Here is a 19,738-nt window from a genome sequence, read left to right as displayed (position 1 = left end):
AAGTTTCTTAAGATTGTTACATAGGAATCCCAGAAGATCAAATTCCCTGCTGAGAAATGTATTGACTCTGGGAAACCAAAATTTCAACCTGTCATGAACTGAATTATGTCACCCAAAAATATGTATATCAATTTGGCTATGCCATGATTCCCAGTATTGTGTGACTGTCCACCATTTTGTCATTTGAGGTGATTTTTCCTGTGTTGTAAATCCTATCACTATGATGTTAATGAGATGGATTAGCAGCAGTTATGTTGATGAGATCTACAAGATTAGATTGTATTTTAAGCCAATCTCTTTTGAGATGTAGAAGAAAGAAGGGAGCAGAGAGACAGAGGGCCTCATACCACCAAGAAAGCAGCACCTGGAGCAGAGTGCTTCCTTTGGAACCGGGGTTCCTGTGCTGAGAAGTCCATAAGAAGATTGATGACAAGGATCTTCCTCCAGAGCTGACAGAGAAAGCCTTCCCCTGGAGATGACGTCCTGAATTTGGACTTCTGGCCTACTAGACTGTGAGAGAATAAACTTTGGTTTGTTAAAGCCATCCACTTGTGGTATTTCTGCTACAGCAGCACTAGATGACTAAGACAGAACCCAGTTTTTAATATCCTCTATAAATAAATGATTCTGGATTTCTCTGCTACCAGGACGCTGGTTTGGAGTTCATGTTCAAAAACACTATAAGCTGAATATACTTGAAATTATTTAAAATCTCAGTGATCACCTTGGGAAAATGTAGCCTTTCTCTTTTGTTATGTTTTGAGAAGCTTGCCTGTAATCTAGAATGCTGCTGTGTCTGAGTTTCTGTATTAAGTTAAAGGCCATGGCTGGTGTTTTCGATGGGGCTGTCTAAAATTCGCAGCTCTTTTCTCTTCCAGGACACCCTGGTGGTGTAGTGGTCAAATGCTACAGCTCCTAACCAAAAGGTCAGCAGCTCTAATCTACCAGGTGTTCCTTGGGAACTCTATGGGACAGCTCTACTCTGTCCTATAGGGTCACTATGAGTCAAAATCGACTCGATGGCAATGGGTAATGGGTTTTCTTTTCCAAAAATAACTGCTTCTTACTCTAAGAAATTTCATACAAATCAGTCTATTTGAAAAGTGCACTGAAAAAGAATAAATTGTTAATTTTGATTGGTATAACAAGGCCTTAAAAAAGAGACAAATTATTCTAAATTGCTTATTTAAAGGATTCTATAAAGCATGCAAAAGACAAGGCTATGAAAATATAATAATTTCCTACCTCCTGATGGTATTATTAAATTAGGTTACAATATTTCTTCAAAGAACTTACTCTGATTGGTTTAATGATAAATAAGCACTTGCATAAATTGAATGGTCTTAATATTTCCAGGAATTAATGAAAATGAATTCATTCCAGTGAAGATTTTATGTTTATGTTAACCTTGAAAGTAAAACCTTTCTAAGTTACTTAAGCTAGATGTTATATGAAATATGTTTTATTTAAGGAAAAAAAGTAATGTTTATTAATTCCCGAATGACAAGAAATGGAAGGCTCACAGGACTGGAAAAATTTAGCCTCCCATATAAGTGTTTTCTGAGTCCCCAGGATGGAGAACACTCAGTCCAAAGCAAGAGAAACAAAGTAAAAGGCCCTTCAAGATAGTTTCTATTGAAGTGGCCTTGAAGAGACCTTAAAACGCCTTCTCTGGAATCCTCTGGTAACTGCCCCTGCGACCATAATCGAACAGCTGCAATAATAAGGGGAAAACTAAAATAGGAGGGGCCACCTCTGTGTTACCGGGCAACCATGCTGCTTGCATTTGAAATAGTAGAGGCATGGCTCCAAAAATGACTGAGGGCTCAGCCAACTTTGACCTTATAATGAGTAAGGAAAGAAACCATCCAAATTTGTTAATTGATTACTCTAATTTTCATAAAGTAAGTATAGAGAGATTTTTAAGACATCGAAGAGAAGAAATTGAAACATAGGAAAAAGCTAAACTTTTTTTATTTCAATGGTAATTATGTTTTATAACATCTAGGCTTAAATTAACTTCCAAGATTTTTAAGTAACTTACTAATATCAAATTAATAGATATTCATTATAATTAAATTTTATAGGCTATTGCTTTTTATGCCACAAAAAAGGATTTCCTGATATTTCAGCTTAGTAATGAATATGTTCATTTTTGCCAATTAAAAGGTTGTAGTTAGGTACTATAAGAGATATATACAAAAACAAAAATTTTAAAGGTTTGTAAAAAGAGAATTTATTTAATATAGTCAAGTTCTTATCCACTGCAACTAAAAGTTAACAGGTTAATTTATGGAAATCTTTAAGAGCTTTAATGTCCATAACAAAGAATTAAATTTCTCACTGTTAAGATAACAAAATTTCCTTTGATTATTGACTTGAAGGGTTAATTTTGTTCTTTGTTCAGTTTGCCTTGAAGGCAAGAGTTCAACAAAATAATTCCTGGATCTAAAAAACTATAAAATATGTTAAAATCCTAACAAAGTTTGCTCAATTTTAATAGACTTGTTTCCTTAATTTACTGTTTTCTATGTAATCTGCCCAGAAGGCAAAAGTTCAGTGTCTCTAAATTTATGGTAACTTTATGCCCTTGACTAAGAAACCAAGACACTTGGCTTTAGAAAAGCTAAAGTTTTTACCTCTAAGATCTTTAGTTAAATAACTCAAGTACTGTTCCTTGATGACCTATAATAAACTCCTGATAACTTTGAAACTTTGTGGAAAGACACAATGTTATGCCATAATTTTATTATTTCTATTGCTAACTTGATTGCAGTTCATTTCCTTTGAATCTAGCATCATCAAGATCAATGGGTTTAGCCAGAGAATAAACATTGTTTACCCACAGAGCTTTTTATTACTATTCAGATGTTTATAGACTTAATAATCTTAGAATATCCTTAGTATATCCTGACTATTGAATGTCTTAGGATGTGTTATATCTAAAGCTTTAAAAAATAAAAAGGTTAATCATTATGTTTAGAGATATTTTCATCCAAAGTTCTTTTTTCGTTTGTGAGTTTATTCAGCTTTGTATTACTCTGTTATAATTAATTCCTATAAGTCTTTCACTTTTAAGACCAAAAACCAAACCAAACCCAGTGCCGTCGAGTCGATGCCAACTCATAGCGACCCTACAGAACTGCCACATAGAGTTTCCAAGGAGCGTCTGGAGGATTTGAACTGCCGATCTTTGGCTAGCAGCTGTAGCACTTAACCACTATGCCACCAGGGTTTCCTTCACTTTTAAGAAGTATTATTATTAACATAAGTTAATCATGACCTTTTTAAGTTTGTCATCTAAAGATAAGTTTTCCTTTGCTTGACCAGAATATTTCAATAAAAATAGACTATGTCAGACTTGTGAAGGGCACTATGTTTCAAACATGAATATGATTGGGATAAATCAAGATTTCTAGAACTCTTATGTAGAAGCTGACAGAGTTTTCAGACTATTACTATTCCAGAATTGCAGGGGACCAAAATTAACTACATTAGACTGAGTAAACAAAAAAATTTTTTTGTTATAAGGCTTATATGAGAATATTGCTGCTCTTCAATGTTTTATTGTCTAGATATAAGAAACCATTTTTTTCTTTCCCTCCATAGACCAAACCTGTATTTCAATGGTGTAATAATTTTACATCTATTTTTATACCTCAAATAAAATTAGAAAAGGTTATAGCACATACCAAAATTCTGACTAAATATATTCAGAATGTTTTAAATGATTCTGCCCATGGACTCCAATAAATTAATACTGAAATGACTATGAAAAGAGAAGTAGTTCTTCATAACCAAATGGCCCTCCCTTACGATACTTATACCAATAATCCTTAATCTAATATTCTAAAAGATACTTTTTCACAGGTTAACGAAACCTTTGATAAATAGAAACTAAATCCAAAAATCTACTTAACATCTCCCCCAGAGAATCTATATATATTAGAAGAGACATCAATTGAAAGACTCATTGGAACCTTGTTAGACGAGACCATACTTAGTCCTTCTCACTAATCCTTGTGCTGCTAAATTACAGGGAGTTTAAACTTGGATCCATCTGTCTCAGTTTAAGGAGGCTGAAGCCCCCACCTGGGCTGTTAAACCTATTGAAGGACTTAAACTGAAGTTCAAATGCCCTTGTGGCCAGGAGCAGATGACATCGGAAATAGATGGCTCCTCTGAAGATTACAGAAGAAGATTTCATGCAACCTTCTGAAAATTTTCGGCTCTTTATTTCCTTCTACCTCAACAAGGAGGAGTCTGCACCATTGCCAACACCTCCTCCTGTACTTGTATAAGCTCTTCAGGGGAAGTAGAATAAGACATTAGACAAATCCTCCAGAAAGCTACATGGCTTCATTTCTATTCCTCCTATGTTTGACTCTCCCATTTAGACACCTTTAGTTGGTTACCCAAAGGCATAGGATCTTGGCTTTGTTATATTTTACAAACTGGTTTAATTATACTCATTGTTGTTGCTATAATAATTTCTATTATCAAATAATGTATGAGAAGTGTATCTAATATGTTCAAACAAGCTACTAACTCCATTCTTATGGAAAAAAATAATGTACTTAGAAAAAAACAATTACATGACTTTAACCTCTCACCATAGGCTCAGCCTTCTCGCATCATGTCAGGTGAGGTCTCTTGTTTCAGTCCAGTTCTTTACTCTCTCAACCCACTATTTAACATTCAGTGCTGCCCATCTGTCTAATTATAGTGTCTGGGGTCTTAAATGTCTGTGGAGACAGACAGCCATCCAATGTGAAAAGACCTTGCCAAAGACAAGTTTCTCCTTTGTGGGTGATCAGAAAAATCTAAAAACTAACTTGCCCTGGAGATGAGGCTGTTAGCCCAGCAAGGCAGAAGACTTAAGATCAAAGAATCTCTTTCTAATAAGATTCATGATCAAAAGGGGGGATTGATTAAGAGCACTCCAAATTAACTTAGGACTCTCAACATGAGATGATGTCTATGCACTAAGGTCTGAGGCTAAATCTCCATTTTGAATCAAAAGTAACTTCCGCATCGAGAATGCAGCCTGTCATTTCTGTAACTCTCCACAGTACCTTGAGAAAATTATTTGGTAAGCAATTTCAGGGAGGAATGTGATTTTGTTTGCTTAAAGGTTTTACTTGCTTAAGAATGCTCCCTGTTCAGGAAACTGAGTCCAAAGCTATTCTCAGAACAAATGCTTACTCAAGATAAACTTTAGAATTATGCATGTCCTCCCTGTAGTCACCCAAGGAGGGACTCATGATTATTTTGAGGTTGGATGTACCCAATTTAATGATTATAGCTTTTAAAAAACAGTTTTAGGAATGTATGTAGTCTCCTACCAATGAGATGTCCCCTCACCCAATTTTGTTTAACTATTACCTAAATGTCAACCAATCACTGAATTTTTACTGTAGTTTCTTGTATTTTCTTATAAAAACTCCCTGAATTGTCCCCTCTTTGGATCACTTAGTTCAGAATCCTCTGAACCTTGTGATTCCCAATTTGAAAATTGCCTTGCCTGTCAATGAAAACTCTTTACTTTTAATTTCAACCAGGCTCTGCTGTTTTTGCCCTATGACACAGATATAGATGTAATACATACATATGTAATATAACCCAAACCCAACCCATTACAGTTGAGTCTATTCCAATTCATAGCGACCCTATAGGATAGAGTAGAACTGCCCCATAGAGTTTCTAAGGAGTGGCTGGTGGATTATAAACTGCTGATCTTTTGGTTAGCAGCCGAGCTCTTAACAACTACACCACCAAGGCTCCATATGTTTTATATATATATATATATATATATATACACACACACACACAAACAAAACCAAACCCATTGCCATCAAGTCGATTCCAAGTCAAAGCGACTCTATAGGACACAGTAGAACTGCCCCATAGGGTTTCCAAGGCCATAATCTTTATGGAAGCAGATTGCCACATCTTTCTCCCATGGAGTAGTTGATGGGTTTGAACTGCAGACCTTTTGATTAGCGGCCAAGCGCTTAACCACTATGCCACCAGGGCTCGCTTGCTCATGTTCTCTCTCTCTACATATAACCTGTTGTCATCTAGTAAATTCTGACTCTTAGTGACCCTATAGGACAGAGTAGAATTCCCCCATAGTTCCAAGGAGCAGCTGATGGATTCACACTGCTGATCTCTTGATTAGCAGCAGTAGCTCTTAACCACTATGCCACCAGGGCTCCATATATATATATAAAGGTATATATATGTAGAGAGACAGAGAGAAAACAAATGTGACAAACGTTAACAGTTGGTGAACCTGGTGGAAGGGTAAGCAGGAGTCCTTGGTACTATTCTGGCAATTTTTCTGTAAGTTTCAAATAATATCTAACTAAAAGTAAAAACAATTATAACAAATAAATTAAATCCCTGGGTCAAAATGGATACACATTAAGAATGTACTAGATATCTGTGTCACTGATTTTATTTTTCAATCTTGGAGAATTTCATTTTTAGAGCAGTTCATTTGAGGGAATATGGGGAGAGGAGGCATCAGTCTACCTCTGTTCACCCTATATGGCTTCAAACAACATCCAAAAAGTAGGTGGAGTCAAATTCTTTTTTGAAACAGGGCAGGTTTCAAATAAACCGTTAAGTCCCACACCAACATAAGGTGTGCTCTGTATCCTTTTCTCTCCCTTGAAATCTCAACTTCTCCCATCTCTGAAGATCTGCACTGCTCATAGAAATTCCTTCCTGTGGAAAGGGACAGATATACGCACTGGCTGCACACACATTTACCCCTACACCCTAGCCCCAGGGAGGAAGGAAAAAAGAAACCCTCTGCCAGCCAGTCGATTCCAGCTCACAGAGATTCTATAGAACAGAGTAGAATTGCCCAGAGGGTTTCCAAGGTTGTAATCTTTGCAGGAGGGTCCTGGTGGTACAGTGCTTAAAGTGCTCAGCTGCTAACGGAAAGGTTGGCGGTTGGAACCACCAGCCACTCCACAGAAGAACGACGTGGCAGTCTGCTTCCGTAAAGATTCACAGCCTAGGAAACCCTATGGGGAAGTTCTACTCTATCTTATAGGGTTGCTATGAGTCTGAATTGACTCGATGGCAATGGGGTAGTCTCTATGGAAGCAGACTGACACATCTTTCTCCCACAGAGTGGTGGGCTGCAGCCAAGCGCTTAACCACTGTGCCACCAGGGCTTCTACTAGCGAAGGAGGAGTGTCCCTGAATTGCAGTCTTTTTGAGGAGGTGCCGCCAGCCACTCAGCTCAGTTCAGCATCCCAGAGCATTTCCAAACCTCAACTCTTCCTGCCCCAGGCCCCTTGGATGTAAGGGAGCCCTGCAGGGAGCCTACATCCTTCCTTCTTTGATCATTTCTTTGAACTTAACCTTTAAAAGCTCAGAACTCATAAAACATGTGGGCTACAGGGACCTTGCTGTTCATCTAGTCCAATCCCCTCAATTTATATTACGCCTGGATACCCAGGCCAGAGAGTGGGAGTGACTTACCCAAGATCACACAACAGGTGAGAATCCAGGACTCTCAGCAAACCTGTTACCCAACCCTGGCATCTGGTCTGGAGCCCCTTACTCAACAAGCCCTGACTGACCAATTCCAAGTTCGATCTCACCCTCCTTACCTTTGGTTGGCTCATGTTCTACTTATTGTATGCTGTTGAGTCAATTCCAACTCATAGTGACCCTATAGAACAGGGCAGAACTGCCCCATAGGGTTTCACAGGCTGTAATCTTTATGGGAGGAACCCTGGTGGCATGATGGTTAAGAGCTTCTAACCAAAAGGAGCCCTGGCTTGGCTGCTAACCAAAAGATCAGCCGTATGAATCCACCAGGCACTCCTGGGAAACCCTATAAGGTAGTTCTATTCTGTCTGATAGGGTCGCTATGAGTCGGAATCAACTCGACGGCAACAGGTTTGATTTGGTTTAATCTTTATGGGAGAGATTGCCAGGACTTTTCTCGTGTGAAGTGTGGCTGGTGGGTTCAAACCACTGATCTTTTGGTTTGCAGCTGAGCACTTAACCATTGCACTACCAGGGCTCCTTACATTCTACTTCAGGGAATATAATAAAAATCAACAACCTCACACACCTACTGAGCACTAAGTGCGGGTGCTTTGCTAAAACTGTCTACAGACACTATTAACTCAGTTGGTTAATCTTCATAAAACATTAAGGCAAGTATAATTATTATTCCCATTTACAGATGAGGAAGCTGAGGCCTAGAGAGGTTAAGCAACTTACTCAAGGTCACACACTGAGAATGCTCCTGACAAATCTGAGTTTTGTCCCTACGCCAAACTGCCTCTTCACGCATGAGACAGTCAACAAAATGCAAGAGACATTTATTAAACAGCTACTGTGTGCAGAACAGAAACCTTGGTGGCATAGTGGTTAAGTGCTACGGCTGCTAAACGAAGGGTCAGCAGTTCGAATCTGCCAGGCGCTCCTTGGAAACTCTACGGGGCAGCTCTACTCTGTCCTATAGGGTCACTATGAGTCGGAATCACCTCGACGGCACTGGGTTTGGGGTTTTTTTTTGGTACCTGCAGAACACTGAAGTAAACACTATGGGGACTTATGACTTTAGCCCTGCCAGAGAGGAGTGTGGAGGATTTGCAGGAGATCAGATGCACTTTGGAGAAGTCGAGAGAGGCTTCTTGGAAGAGGCATCTGAGAGAAGAACTGAAGGATATATAAGATTCCAACAGATAGCGATGTGAAGGAGGTGTCCCAGGAAGAACTGATGCATGCTGGCAGGGTTCAATGGAGGGCAGGTTATGCCCAGGGATCAGTGTAAGACCAGGCTAAGTGGAGGCCATATTTTAACAGCACGGTAAGGAGTTTTGGGGAGCCATGAGAACTTTTTAAGCAGTACGGTGACCCAAGTTGAACTTATTAAAAGATCTGGCCAGTGTGCAGGATGGGTGCCTGGAGAGAGCCTGGCTGGGGCACTGTCTGGGAGAAGCTGAGCTGAGTCAGTAGCTTCCCTGCAGTCTCAGCATTGATGGCGGCGCAGCACAGCCGGGCACCAGAACTGAGTTCCTAGGGCATCTGCTAGAGTTCACAGCCTATGGAATTCAGTTCTCAGAGCCAGGTGGCCAGACTTCTTTTGTGACTCTTGCCTCCATTCTCTCTTCTGTGAATTTGCCCACATTCTCAAGATGAACAAGTTGAAGCCCAGAACGGACCAGATGAGGAACCTGATATCACAAGATTCCTCCTATCCCAGGGAGGGTCTGAGTTTGGAGCTAAAAGGGGGGGCCCACAGAAGGGTAAAGGGGCAGGGGTTCTCTAAAGTGTAACAGAATTGTGGTAGAGTACGAGCTGAGGTGGCTCAGGTCCATGGCACGGATTCTGTCCCCCAGGCTTTGGGTACTGCGTGGTCAGTCCTGAGTCATCTCCTGCCCAGATGTGCTAGATGGCGGGGCCAGATGGCTTAAAGGGGTCAGGGGTTGGGGAAAGAGCCAGAACACACACACTGAGAAGGCATCGCTCTGCAGGTTGAGGGGCTTCCTGAGTCAATGGAGAACCCCGAAATGGAGACCCTCAAGATGGGAACCCTGGGATCCCAGCTCGCCACCTGAAGTGAAGGCCTGGAGTATCTGGGGTTGGGGAGTGGAACAGCAAGATTTCCTTGAAACGTACTTTCATTTTCTGGAGAGGGGAAGCTGCAGATTCAGAGCCATTCTACCCCCACCCTGCCGAAGACCAGGAAAAAGGGACCAGCACTTACCCACCAAGCCTCATCTCTTGAGCTCCTGGGGCTGGATCTGCAATGATGCCCTCCAAGAGTGCTCCTTAAATAGGGCCACCACCAGGCCCCAGTCAGCTACCACCCCCACCCCATCCCAGCTCTTCTGAGAAAGGAGGAAGGTGTGGGAGGGCTGGGCACCCTGCCCGGAGAGTCCTTTCTGACCTCAAGCCAGAAAGAAGACCCTCCCCCTCATCCTTCCAAGCATCCTCTTCCTTACCTCAGTCTCTGACTGGGTCCCTCCTACCCCTTGGGACCAACCAGCTGGTTTTTTTTTTTTTTTTCTTTATGCTCTTAATGTCTGCTAAAGCTGCTCTTTATCCCCGGTTCAAGCCCAATTACTCATTCTGAGACAGGACACGGGGGAACTGATATGCTACGGGGAGCTTCAGCATAGGTTTCTAGCTTTTCCCATCGGTCGAGGAGACCTAAGTACCCCAAACATCAGCTACAAAGTTTATTTGCAGGAATAGGGGGAAGGGAGGCACCACTCTATCCATGTTCACCCCATGTAGCTTCAAACAGCACCCAAAAGCAGGTGGAGTCTATTCCCATCTTGGGGAGAGACTGAGGCCTGAAGGGATGAAAAACCATGACTAAGATCCAGCTAACTGAGGAGTCCCAGGCAGGACAGAAGTTCCCTGGAGCCCCTACCTTATAGTCTGTGAGTGTGTCCTTGTGTCTGTGGTGGTACCTCTCCACAGCCCACCCTATGGCCCCAGAACCTGACCCCTGCTGCACAGAGTTAGGACTCTCCAGAGTCCTAGTTGAGAATGGAGGGGTTCCCCCTAAGAGGTCTTTCCTGTGCTCTTTCCCTGAAAGCTCAGGAAGTTCTTTCTGATAACTAGCTACAACCAGCAGCCCTCCAAGAAACAGGTGATGGGGGAGGGGAGGAGGCACAGTGGTCAGGGATGGCTGCAGGGGTCTTGGTCTGGAACTGAGAGTAGCTCTACTGAGGAAACCTGAAAGTTCCCGGAATGAAGAGGGTGGAAAGGATCCAAGAGTCATCAGTATTGTGCAATGGGTGGGGGTGGGGGAGTGGGTAGGCCCTAGTCTCTGGAGGGCTGGCAGAGGCCTGGGGCTGAGGAGGCTGCCCACCACCCCCTTCCCAGGAGCCTGCCTGGCCAGAGTTCAAAGTGGCTGTCACCCCACCCCTCATTAACCCCAGCAGCGCCAGGCTGGCAGCGGCAGTGTTTTTATGGAGGACGCCACGACCGCGCCAAAACCCCTCCCCACCCCCTGGGCCCCAGCCGCCAAAGTCTTGCTCTCTCTGAGGCCAGAGGGCCCTGGTGGGGAGGAGGGAGCCTGAGGGAAGGGATAGGGCTGGAAGGAGAGGGAGCAGTGATCTCTTTTTTTCCTCCCTGTTTGGCACTGCCTCAGTCCCTAGGGGAGAGGAAAGGATGGGACTCTCGCCCTTGGACTGTGAGCTACTCTGAGGGCAGGGACAGGCTCTGGATTCCCAGCACCCTACAGGAGGGCTAGCACTGAGCAGGGCCTCAGAAAAAGACCACGCATCAGGGATGGACTAGCTCATCCTTGAAGGGGACTCTTTCCCCACAACTAAATGCCGGGTTCCCAGGAAGGGGCAGCTGTGGGCTTCCCCACCAGGCAGCGCTGCCAGGAAGCTGAGGCAGCAGGAACAAAAATGGGAAGTTGAGGCCTCTCGGGGCCCTGGAGTTCAGTTGTCCTTTCCTAGTGTGGCCAATATGGACTAAAGACACTAGCAGTAAGTATGGCCTGCAGACCATCCTTGGATCTGGGCTCAGGTCGATCCTCACCCCAGCTCCTGCTGTCCCCCCAAACCAGGTTCCATGGCCCCAAGACCCTGTAACTCACTCTAGCTTTGGGGATACACCAATGGCTGTCAGGGTACTGCAAAGGGGACAACCAGGGTGAAGTCAGTGCCTAAGGGCTGACTGGATGAAAGGGTTTGAGCCTAGCCTGACCATGGAGGGGGAGAGACATGTGAATTTTGGGGTGAACACCAGGTTTGGGATGATGGCCGACAGATCCTACCTGAAGCCGTGAGGTCTGTGTGGAAGGGGAAACACCAAGGATAAAGGGGCAAAAATAAAGAACATGAGGGTAGAGATCCAAGAGGTGGGGAACGAAGGCAGATGGGATGACATTGGATAGGATCCAAAGATTCTCCGTCTCTGGGAGAAAAGAATAGAGTCCTGGTAGCGCAGTGGTTAAAGCGCTGGGCTGCTAACCGAAAGGTCGGTGGTACGAACCCACCAGCCGCTCTGCGACTTCCGTAAAGATTTACAGCCTTGAAAACCCTATGGGGCAATTCTACTCTGTCCTGTAGGGCCGTTATGAGTCTGAATCGATTCAAGGCAGTGGGGTTGATTTGGGTTTTGGTTCGAAAAAAGAGAAGCAAAAAGGCGATACAGTTCCACCCACTGCCAACTCCACCCATAAGCCGGGCCTGAACACCTAACACCTCTTTGCCCTCAACAAAATGGCCACCTCGAGAGTCCGTCCAAGCCCCGGGACAGATGGAAACCGGGGCGGAAGCCCCACCTAGTTGAGGGCATGTCGCCCTTCTTAAAAATGGCTGCCGCTGCGCCGCTGGAAGGAACCGCTCTGGGCCACGCTTTTGATCTCGTTGGTGGGGCTAGGGGATGAGAACTGCACCGCGCGGGAGAAGTCGCCGGCGGCGCCCGACGGAGCAGGTGATTTCCCTTCCAGCCCAGGGCTAGGAGAGTTGCGGACAGCGTTGACCCAGGGTACTCATCTTATGTGTTCCCTCACGGTATCCCCGCTGGGTCCCGCCGGACCCCCGTTTTTGATTCTCGCCGTGGCCTGCATCAGTGCCCATCCCAGCTCGCGCAGGCCTGACTCGTCCTGTGTCCCTCAGGGCCGCAACCGCATCCCTGTGCCCTCAGGCCCACTATTCTGGACTCTTGCGGGTACCCCTATCTGTTTTAGGGACCTCCTGCTTCAGGGGTCGGCCTTCATCGCGGTCCCACTTCCAGATGCCCCTATCCCTTTGTGGCCCTCAGTGCCCTTGGCGCCTCTAAGACTTGACTTGGGGGTCGGGAGAGAATGATGTCCTCTGGTGCCTGCGGCATGGGGCAAAGATCTCAGGAGCAGTACGCCATGGGGCTTGGAGAAATAGTGAAGACCTCCTTGCTAGACTCCTGCAGCATCCCTAAGTGCCCCCAGGACACCTCCCACACTGGATCCCACATGGCCTTCTGCTCTCCCTCCACCTCTGAACACCCATCCCTCAAGGGAGCGGCATGGTACTGCTTCCCCCAATCTCACTTAAATTTGTCCAGAAGGTCTAAATTAAGCATCTGGAGGGTCCAGTCCTATGACCCTCAGAAAGCCCTCAGGCCAGTTAGGAAGGGGCAGTCAGGACTGGCTGCAGGAAGGTAAGTGGGCCGTGCAGAATGAGATTTAGAGAGGCAGAGGAAAAGACCTGAGCAGGGAGAATCGTGTGAGCGGATTCTGAGGCAGGTTAGGGGGCAGCCAGGCAGAAGAGAATCAGAGCAGCGGCTGGGGCCACACCATTTGCATCTTGTGAGGTGGTATATGGTATCTTGGTTAAACTAAGCAAGGGCCCCAGAGCTAGACTGCCTGAGTGTAAATCTGCCATTTACCTCGGGCAAGTTACTTAACCTCTCAGTGCCTCCATTTCCTCTGGTAAAACGGGGATAATATTCTACATTTTAGTGTTATTGTGAGGTTTAGATGTGTTAATATATTAAAGAGCTTAGAACTATGCCTGGCACAATGTAAGCAGTTGGTAAATGCTGTTGTTATTATCAGAGGCGTTTAAGCAGGGCTCATGACAGTCACATTTCATGGGTACCACCAACCACTAATTGCTGATTTGGGACTCTGGGAGGTAATGGGGTCTGTGGGCTATGTCTAGAATTTGAAAAACCTCATGGAAATCATGCTGTTACCATAAAGAAGGTGGGTTGCTCAGGCTACAGCTTAGGAATGCAGTTTGCTAGACCAAATCTTCCCCAACGGGGAGAAATATTAGGAGGAACCTCTTGGCAGAAAAAGAAATGTCGAGGAAAGCTGAGGGAATAATGGGGGAGGGGGAAGAAAAGAAGTGGCAAGCTTTGAAGGCTGGGTAGAGTTGGGACAATCTTAAAGAACAGGGGGTGTGTGTGTGTAGGGGGGGATGTTCCTTTAGAGGACAAACTAGAGCAGAAGCTCAGGGGAGGAAGACTTTGTATTTGGGGACAGTGACCTTGGTTAGAAAAGATGCATCGTTAGAAAAGAGGCATCAGACATATCCCTGAGAAGCTTCTTCTCTGGAAACTAGACTCTCATGCATCAGCCATGGGCCTTTGCAAGGCAACTGACAACAGCTAGGATTTGGGAGTAACGTAACCCAGGGTTGTTGTAGGTCTCTGGAGGGGGCTGCCCTCCTGGGGGAGTTGCATGATAGCCGAGCAATTCTGCTTCTCCCCAGGGGCCCATGGCTGGGTGTCTAGAGCAAGAGACAGGCTCAGAACCAGGCATCCCCCTGATAGGCTGGGGTTTCTCAGTCCTGCTTTTCAAAGTGACCCCTTTGTTGTCACAGCAACTCTTTGTTACCACAGAGGGGACAAGGGAACTGTGATTATAGATAGTAGCTCTGTCCCAACCCACTTAGAATCTTGTTACCATTACCATCAGTTGTGCTCCATCCTCAGAGTAGCCGTTAGAATATAATCACTGAACTAAGAGACTGGGATTGAAATTTCAACTCTGTCATTGCCAAGCTGTGTGACTTTGGTCAAGTCATGAAACCTAGCGAGCTTCAGTTTCTTCATCTGCAAAGTGGGGAGTAGTATTTACTGAGTGCCTACTACTTGGGAGATACTTAATGTATGTTGGTGAATAAGTCAGGTGTATTCCCTGCCCAAAAGGAGCCCTGGTGAAACAGTAGTTAAGAGCTCGGCTGCTAACCGAAAGGTCAGCAGTACAAATCCACCAGCTGCTCCTTGGAAACCCTATGGGAGAGTTCCAGTCTGTCCTATAGGGTCGCTATGAGTCAGAATTGACTCAATGGCAATGGGTTTGGTTTGGAGCCCTGGTGGCACAGTGGTCAAGAGCTTGGCTGCTAACCAGGAGGTTGGCAGTTTGAATCCACTAGCTGCTCCTTGGAAACCCAATGGGGCAGTTCTACTCTGTCCCATAGGGTTGCTAGGGTTGCTGTGAGTTAGAATTGACTCAATGGCAATGGGTTTGGTTCTTTATTTATTTATTTGGTTAGTCCCTGCCCTCCTGAAACAACTGGAAGAAACATTAAACATTGCCCATATAAGTATTCAATTACACTGTGAAAGGTGCTGCTAAGTAAGGAAAAGTGCACTCTGCAATGAGGGTGTGAGATAGAGGGGACCAGGCCAGTTCTAGGGGGTCAGGGACAGCATCCCTTGAGGAGAGAATTTTGAACTAAGACCTAAAAGGTGAGAAGAAGTTTTATAAGTGAAGGGAGGGAGGTGGAAGGCTGCCCAGGCAGAGGAGACAGTTGGTGCAGAGGCCCTTGAGTGTTGGCAAACTGAAGGAAAGCCAGGGTGGAGGGGGTGAGCCAGGAAAGGCACGGTGCATGAGGCTGGAGAGATACAGGCAGGGGTAAGGCCACGAAAAGAATCTGGACTTCTCCAAAGGGTATTGGGAAACCACAGATGGGCCTTAAGCAGAATGACAGGATTTTTTATAAAGATCACACAGCTGTAGTGTGGAGAATAGAGAAAAGACAGTAGTGGAGGACGTGTTAGGAAGCTCTTGCAGTAGTTAAGGCAAGGACCAAAGTGGGAGTGGAGAGAGAGAGGTAGTGGTTGAGAGAGAATGGTCAGAGCTTAGTGACTGGGTGTGGAAGGCAAGGGACAGAGTGGTGTTAAGGATAATTCACAGACTTCTAGCATGAACAACTGGGTGCTTGGACATGCATTTATTGAAGATGGTCCTGAAGGAGTAAAAACTTGGGAGAATGTCAGTTTGGGACATGTTAAATGTGAGATGCCTGTAAAATGTCCACATGGAGGTGTCAGGAAGGTAGATGTACAAGTTTGTCCCTCATGGGATGGGACTGGACTAGAGAAGTGAACATTTGGCAGTTGGTGACATAGAGTTGGTGCATAAATATGTGGACCCAGTTGAGCTCTCCAGAGAGAGAATGCAGAATGAGGAGAGAAGAGGACCAGCTCTGAGCCTGAGGAAGTCAAGCAGAAGAGAGAGGGACAGAGAAAGGGAAGAAATGGACAGAGAGGTAAAAGGGAACCAAGAGAGCACAATATCTGAGAAACTACCGTTGATGGTGCTGAGAGGGCAAATATTAGGCGAAACCATAAGAAATTGCCTTTTTTTTGTTTGTTTTGGTTTGGTTTTTTATAGATCAAAAATAGGCAAATATTAGTGAGCTCAAGCAACTAGGGTCACGTAATGATGTGTGTATAAGATTTTGTATGAGAAATTGACTTGAGTTGTAAACTTCACTTAAAGCACAATAAAAAAGGAAAAAAAAAAATTAGTGAGCTCATATGGTTCAACCTAATGAACCAAAACCTAAGATGGTAACTGCTGACCTTAGCCTGAGAAGTTTTGGTGGGCATATTGGGGCAGAAACCAAATTGGATATGGAGGGAAGTGGATAGGTAGGAAAAAAGTAAGGGAATAGAATCAACAGGACTTGGTGATTGGATATAGCAGGTGGGGGCGAGAGGGAGAAATCAAGGGTAATCCCCAAGTTTCAGGTTTGACAGGTAAGTGAATGAGTAATTGTATCAGTCATTGAAACAGGAGGAGGTTGTATATTTTGGGGATGGCCACAGATTGGGAAGGATATCGTGAGTTTGGAGTAAATAGAGTTTGAGGAGTGTTTCTGAGTGGAATGATTAGCAGACATTTGGACCTGTGGGTCTGAAGCCACTCAGTATCACCTACGTATTCCTGACTCCCACATACAGGCTTTTGGGAGTCAAAAGCATGAAGGTGAGAATGAAATAAGTCAAGTATTTATTGAGCACCTACTAAGTACAGGTACTTTCCTAAGTGCTAGGGCTACGCTAATGAATAGGACAGAGAATGTCCCCTCCCTTCTAGCTAGGGAAGATGGACAATAGGCAAATATATAAAATAACGTTAAGCCGTAGTAAGTGCTGTGTAGAAGAAGAGCAGAGTAAGGAGTTAGTGAGTACAGGTAATATCTGTTTTTGGTATGTTAGTCAGGGAGGATCTCTCCAAGGAGGTAACATTCGAGCAGAACCCTGGAGGAAGTGAAGGAATGAGCCATGTGGCTATCTGGGAGATATAGGCAGGAAGAAGTTCCACAAGTTTGAGGAATGGCGAGGTGGCTGGTGGGGCGGAAGTGGAGTGAGCGAGGAGGGAGTGGTGAGGTTGCAGGGGCAGGCAAGGGCCAGATCTTGTAGAGCTGTAAAGGCCTTGAGAAGGAGGATATGAACATCCTTTGTAGATAGCCCTGTGCTGCTGGAAGGTCAGGGATTGGGCAGGAGGAGAGAATCTATGAAAGACTTCCCCTTCCATCTGGGCCCCAAAGCCAGAAAAGCCCCTTTGTGCAGAGGGTGGGTGGATTTTCTGGGTGGGGGAAGAGCTGTACTTGGTCCTGAGGCCTGCTTCCTGAGGGGCTGGACAGTGAGGCCCCTTGTAGTCAGACTTGGGGGCCAGATGCCCCCCTTGATGATGGGATTCCTCAGCTACAAGGCATGTGACCCCAAGACCTTGGCTTCTTGCCAGAGGGTCTGGGCCTGCTGCCGGGGGTAGGGGTGGGAGGGCACCTCCACTCAGTCCTTCTTTGGAGACAGTGCCCTGCCCTGTCTCAGGCCAGAGGAGGTGGAGAGATAGGATGTGGCCCTGTTTGCGGAGCAGGGAAGGTCTGGGGAGCTGGGAGCTAAGGGCAACATCAGCAAACGGTTTTATAACAGGCAAGGAGGGAGAAGCTAGCCACCGCAGGCCCAGTGGAGAGGGTGGTGACAGGCAGAAGACGGCCTGGCAAACCTCTGTCTTGTGTCCCTTCAGAAGAGAGAGCATGGAGCTGGAGAAGATTGTCAGTGCAGCCCTCCTTGCCTTTGTCCAGACGCATCTCCCGGAGGCTGACTTCAGGTAGAGGCAAGAGCTGCTGGGTAGTACTGTAGGCCCTGGCCACTGGAAGGACTCGGGTGGAGAGCACTCAGCCCTCTGCCTGAGGTGGGATGGGCTTGTCCCTCTTTTGTCCCTGTGACCCTTGTTGGACAGATGGGAAACCAAAGCTCTGAGGGAGGGTTTGAGGTCTGGTGTCTGGCTCATGGCTCATGGGCCCCAGGAAGCTGAGGGCTGGAGTCTCAGGCTTGGTGGGGGTGCTGGAGATATCCAGAGTCCTACCTAGGGTTTGTCTTGTCCCTTCCCTGCAGTGGCTTGGATGATGTCATCTTCTCCTATGTTCTTGGGGTCCTGGAAGACCTGGGCCCCTCAGGCCCATCAGAGGAGAACTTTGACATGGAGGCCTTCACTGAGATGATGGAGGCCTACGTGCCTGGCTTCGCCCACATCCCCAGGTGGGGCCTGACTGGGGCCAAGGGGGTGGGGGGTTGCTGACTATGGCAGGTACAGAACTGTCCCTTCACCACCCTCTTTTGTCCTCTCAGGGGCACAATAGGGGACATGATGCAGAAGCTCTCAGGGCAGCTGAGTGATGCCAGGAACAAAGGTGAGTCTGGGGTCCTGGGCACTTGAGTGATTCATAACCACCACTGCTCCCAAAGTCCTGACAAATCTGATGCTCTCTCTGCCCCTTTAAGAGAACCTGCAACCACAGAGCTCTGAGGTCCAAGGTCAAGTACCTGTCCCCCCGGATTCTCTGCAGAGGCCTGAAAAGCTCAAAGAAGAGGCCAGGTCTTCTCCCACTGCTACTGAGGACACCCAAGACAAGGTACTGGTGGTAGAGGAGAGTACTGATGAGGGAAAGGAGGAAGTCCTGCCTCTTGTTAACATTTCTGCCCACAGGCAGCAGGTGCTGAGGAGGAGCTGCTGCCAGGGGTGGATGTACTCCTGGAGGTATTCCCCACCTGTTCAGTTGGGCAGGCGCAATGGGCGCTGGCCAAAGCTCGGGGGGACTTGGAAGAGGCTGTGCAGATGCTGGTAGAGGGGAAGGACAGCCCCCATCAGGTATTCCCCTAACTCCCCACACATACCACTGTGGGGACTCAGATCTGGCTCTCCTCTCCCCCTCCATGTAGCCTCAGCTGCATTCCCACTTGGTGTTAAATCACCTCCCCTGCCCCAGCCTATCCCCATCTGCTTTCCCTGCTGGTGCCCCAGGGCCTAGACCAGGCCTCCCCTCTCCACAGGACCTGCCCAGGCGCCTCAGAGGCCCCCAGAAGGATGAGCTGAAGTCCTTCATCCTGCAGAAGTGAGTCCGGGTTGGGCTGGGCCCCAAAGGGTCTTCCCAGGGTGGCAAGAGCTTCACCCAGCCGGTTTTTGGCAGGTACATGATGGTGGATAGCGCAGAGGACCAGAAGACTCACCGGCCCATGGCTCCCAAAGAGGTGAGAGAGGTAGGGCTGCTAGGGTGTGGAGTGGACTGTCATCTGGATTCCGCCACTCACTGTCTGACTGCCCAACAGGCCCCCAAGAAGCTGATCCGCTACATTGACAACCAGGTAGTGAGTACCAAAGGGGAGCGATTCAAAGATGTGCGGAACCCTGAGGCCGAGGAGATGAAGGCCACATACATCAACCTCAAGCCGGCCAGAAAGTACCGCTTCCATTGAGGCACATGCCAGATTCTGCCTGAGCCTTCTAGGCTCAGATCCCAGAGGGATGCAGGAGCCCTATATTTGCCACGCCCCCACCCACCAGGGGCCTCCTTAACTCCAGACCCCCTTCTCTACTTCCTTGTTCCAGTGTTAACTTCCTCTTGGAGTTGTGCATGGGCACAGTAAAGGTGGCCTGAGGAAAGTGTGAGTTCATTTTGGTCATTTCTGCCTCACGACTGGGGTGCTGCGTCTGTCTGACCTTCCCTCC

General features: G+C 46.4%; 1 protein-coding gene across 4 annotated transcripts; it reads left to right on the top strand.

Moving 5' to 3' along the window:
- Window positions 1-12,334: 12,334 nt before the first annotated feature.
- CUEDC2 (CUE domain containing 2) lies at window positions 12,335-19,672 on the top strand. Of its 4 annotated transcripts, none has more exons than XM_049855853.1 (9): window positions 12,335-12,441; window positions 17,756-17,839; window positions 18,127-18,270; window positions 18,361-18,422; window positions 18,514-18,644; window positions 18,719-18,880; window positions 19,063-19,124; window positions 19,200-19,260; window positions 19,339-19,672. In XM_049855853.1, exons 2-9 carry the CDS (start codon window positions 17,766-17,768, stop codon window positions 19,483-19,485), a joined length of 843 nt encoding a protein of 280 aa, XP_049711810.1. In that variant the 5' UTR covers window positions 12,335-12,441; window positions 17,756-17,765; the 3' UTR covers window positions 19,486-19,672. The 4 variants fall into 4 exon arrangements, with proteins under 4 accessions (XP_049711810.1, XP_049711813.1, XP_049711812.1 ...); XM_049855855.1 differs by having other exon boundaries at window positions 12,381-12,441; window positions 17,759-17,839; XM_049855854.1 differs by having other exon boundaries at window positions 12,387-12,495.
- The last annotated feature ends 66 nt before the right edge of the window (window positions 19,673-19,738 follow it).

The sequence above is a fragment of the Elephas maximus genome, chromosome 16 (assembly GCF_024166365.1).
Source record: "Elephas maximus indicus isolate mEleMax1 chromosome 16, mEleMax1 primary haplotype, whole genome shotgun sequence".
In the NCBI taxonomy this organism is placed as follows: Eukaryota; Metazoa; Chordata; class Mammalia; order Proboscidea; family Elephantidae; genus Elephas; species Elephas maximus.
Note: the sequence above shows the minus strand (reverse complement) of the source record. Positions and strands in the feature narration are given on the sequence as shown.

Bases quoted from the DNA above. Each gene is read 5' to 3' on its own strand.
- CUEDC2 (XM_049855853.1), top strand. From the start codon at position 17,766: ATGGAGCTGGAGAAGATTGTCAGTGCAGCCCTCCTTGCCTTTGTCCAG. The intron at 18,271-18,360 runs GTGGGGCCTGAC...TTGTCCTCTCAG, and splicing joins GGCTTCGCCCACATCCCCAG to GGGCACAATAGGGGACATGA. The intron at 19,261-19,338 runs GTGAGAGAGGTA...ACTGCCCAACAG, and splicing joins GGCCCATGGCTCCCAAAGAG to GCCCCCAAGAAGCTGATCCG.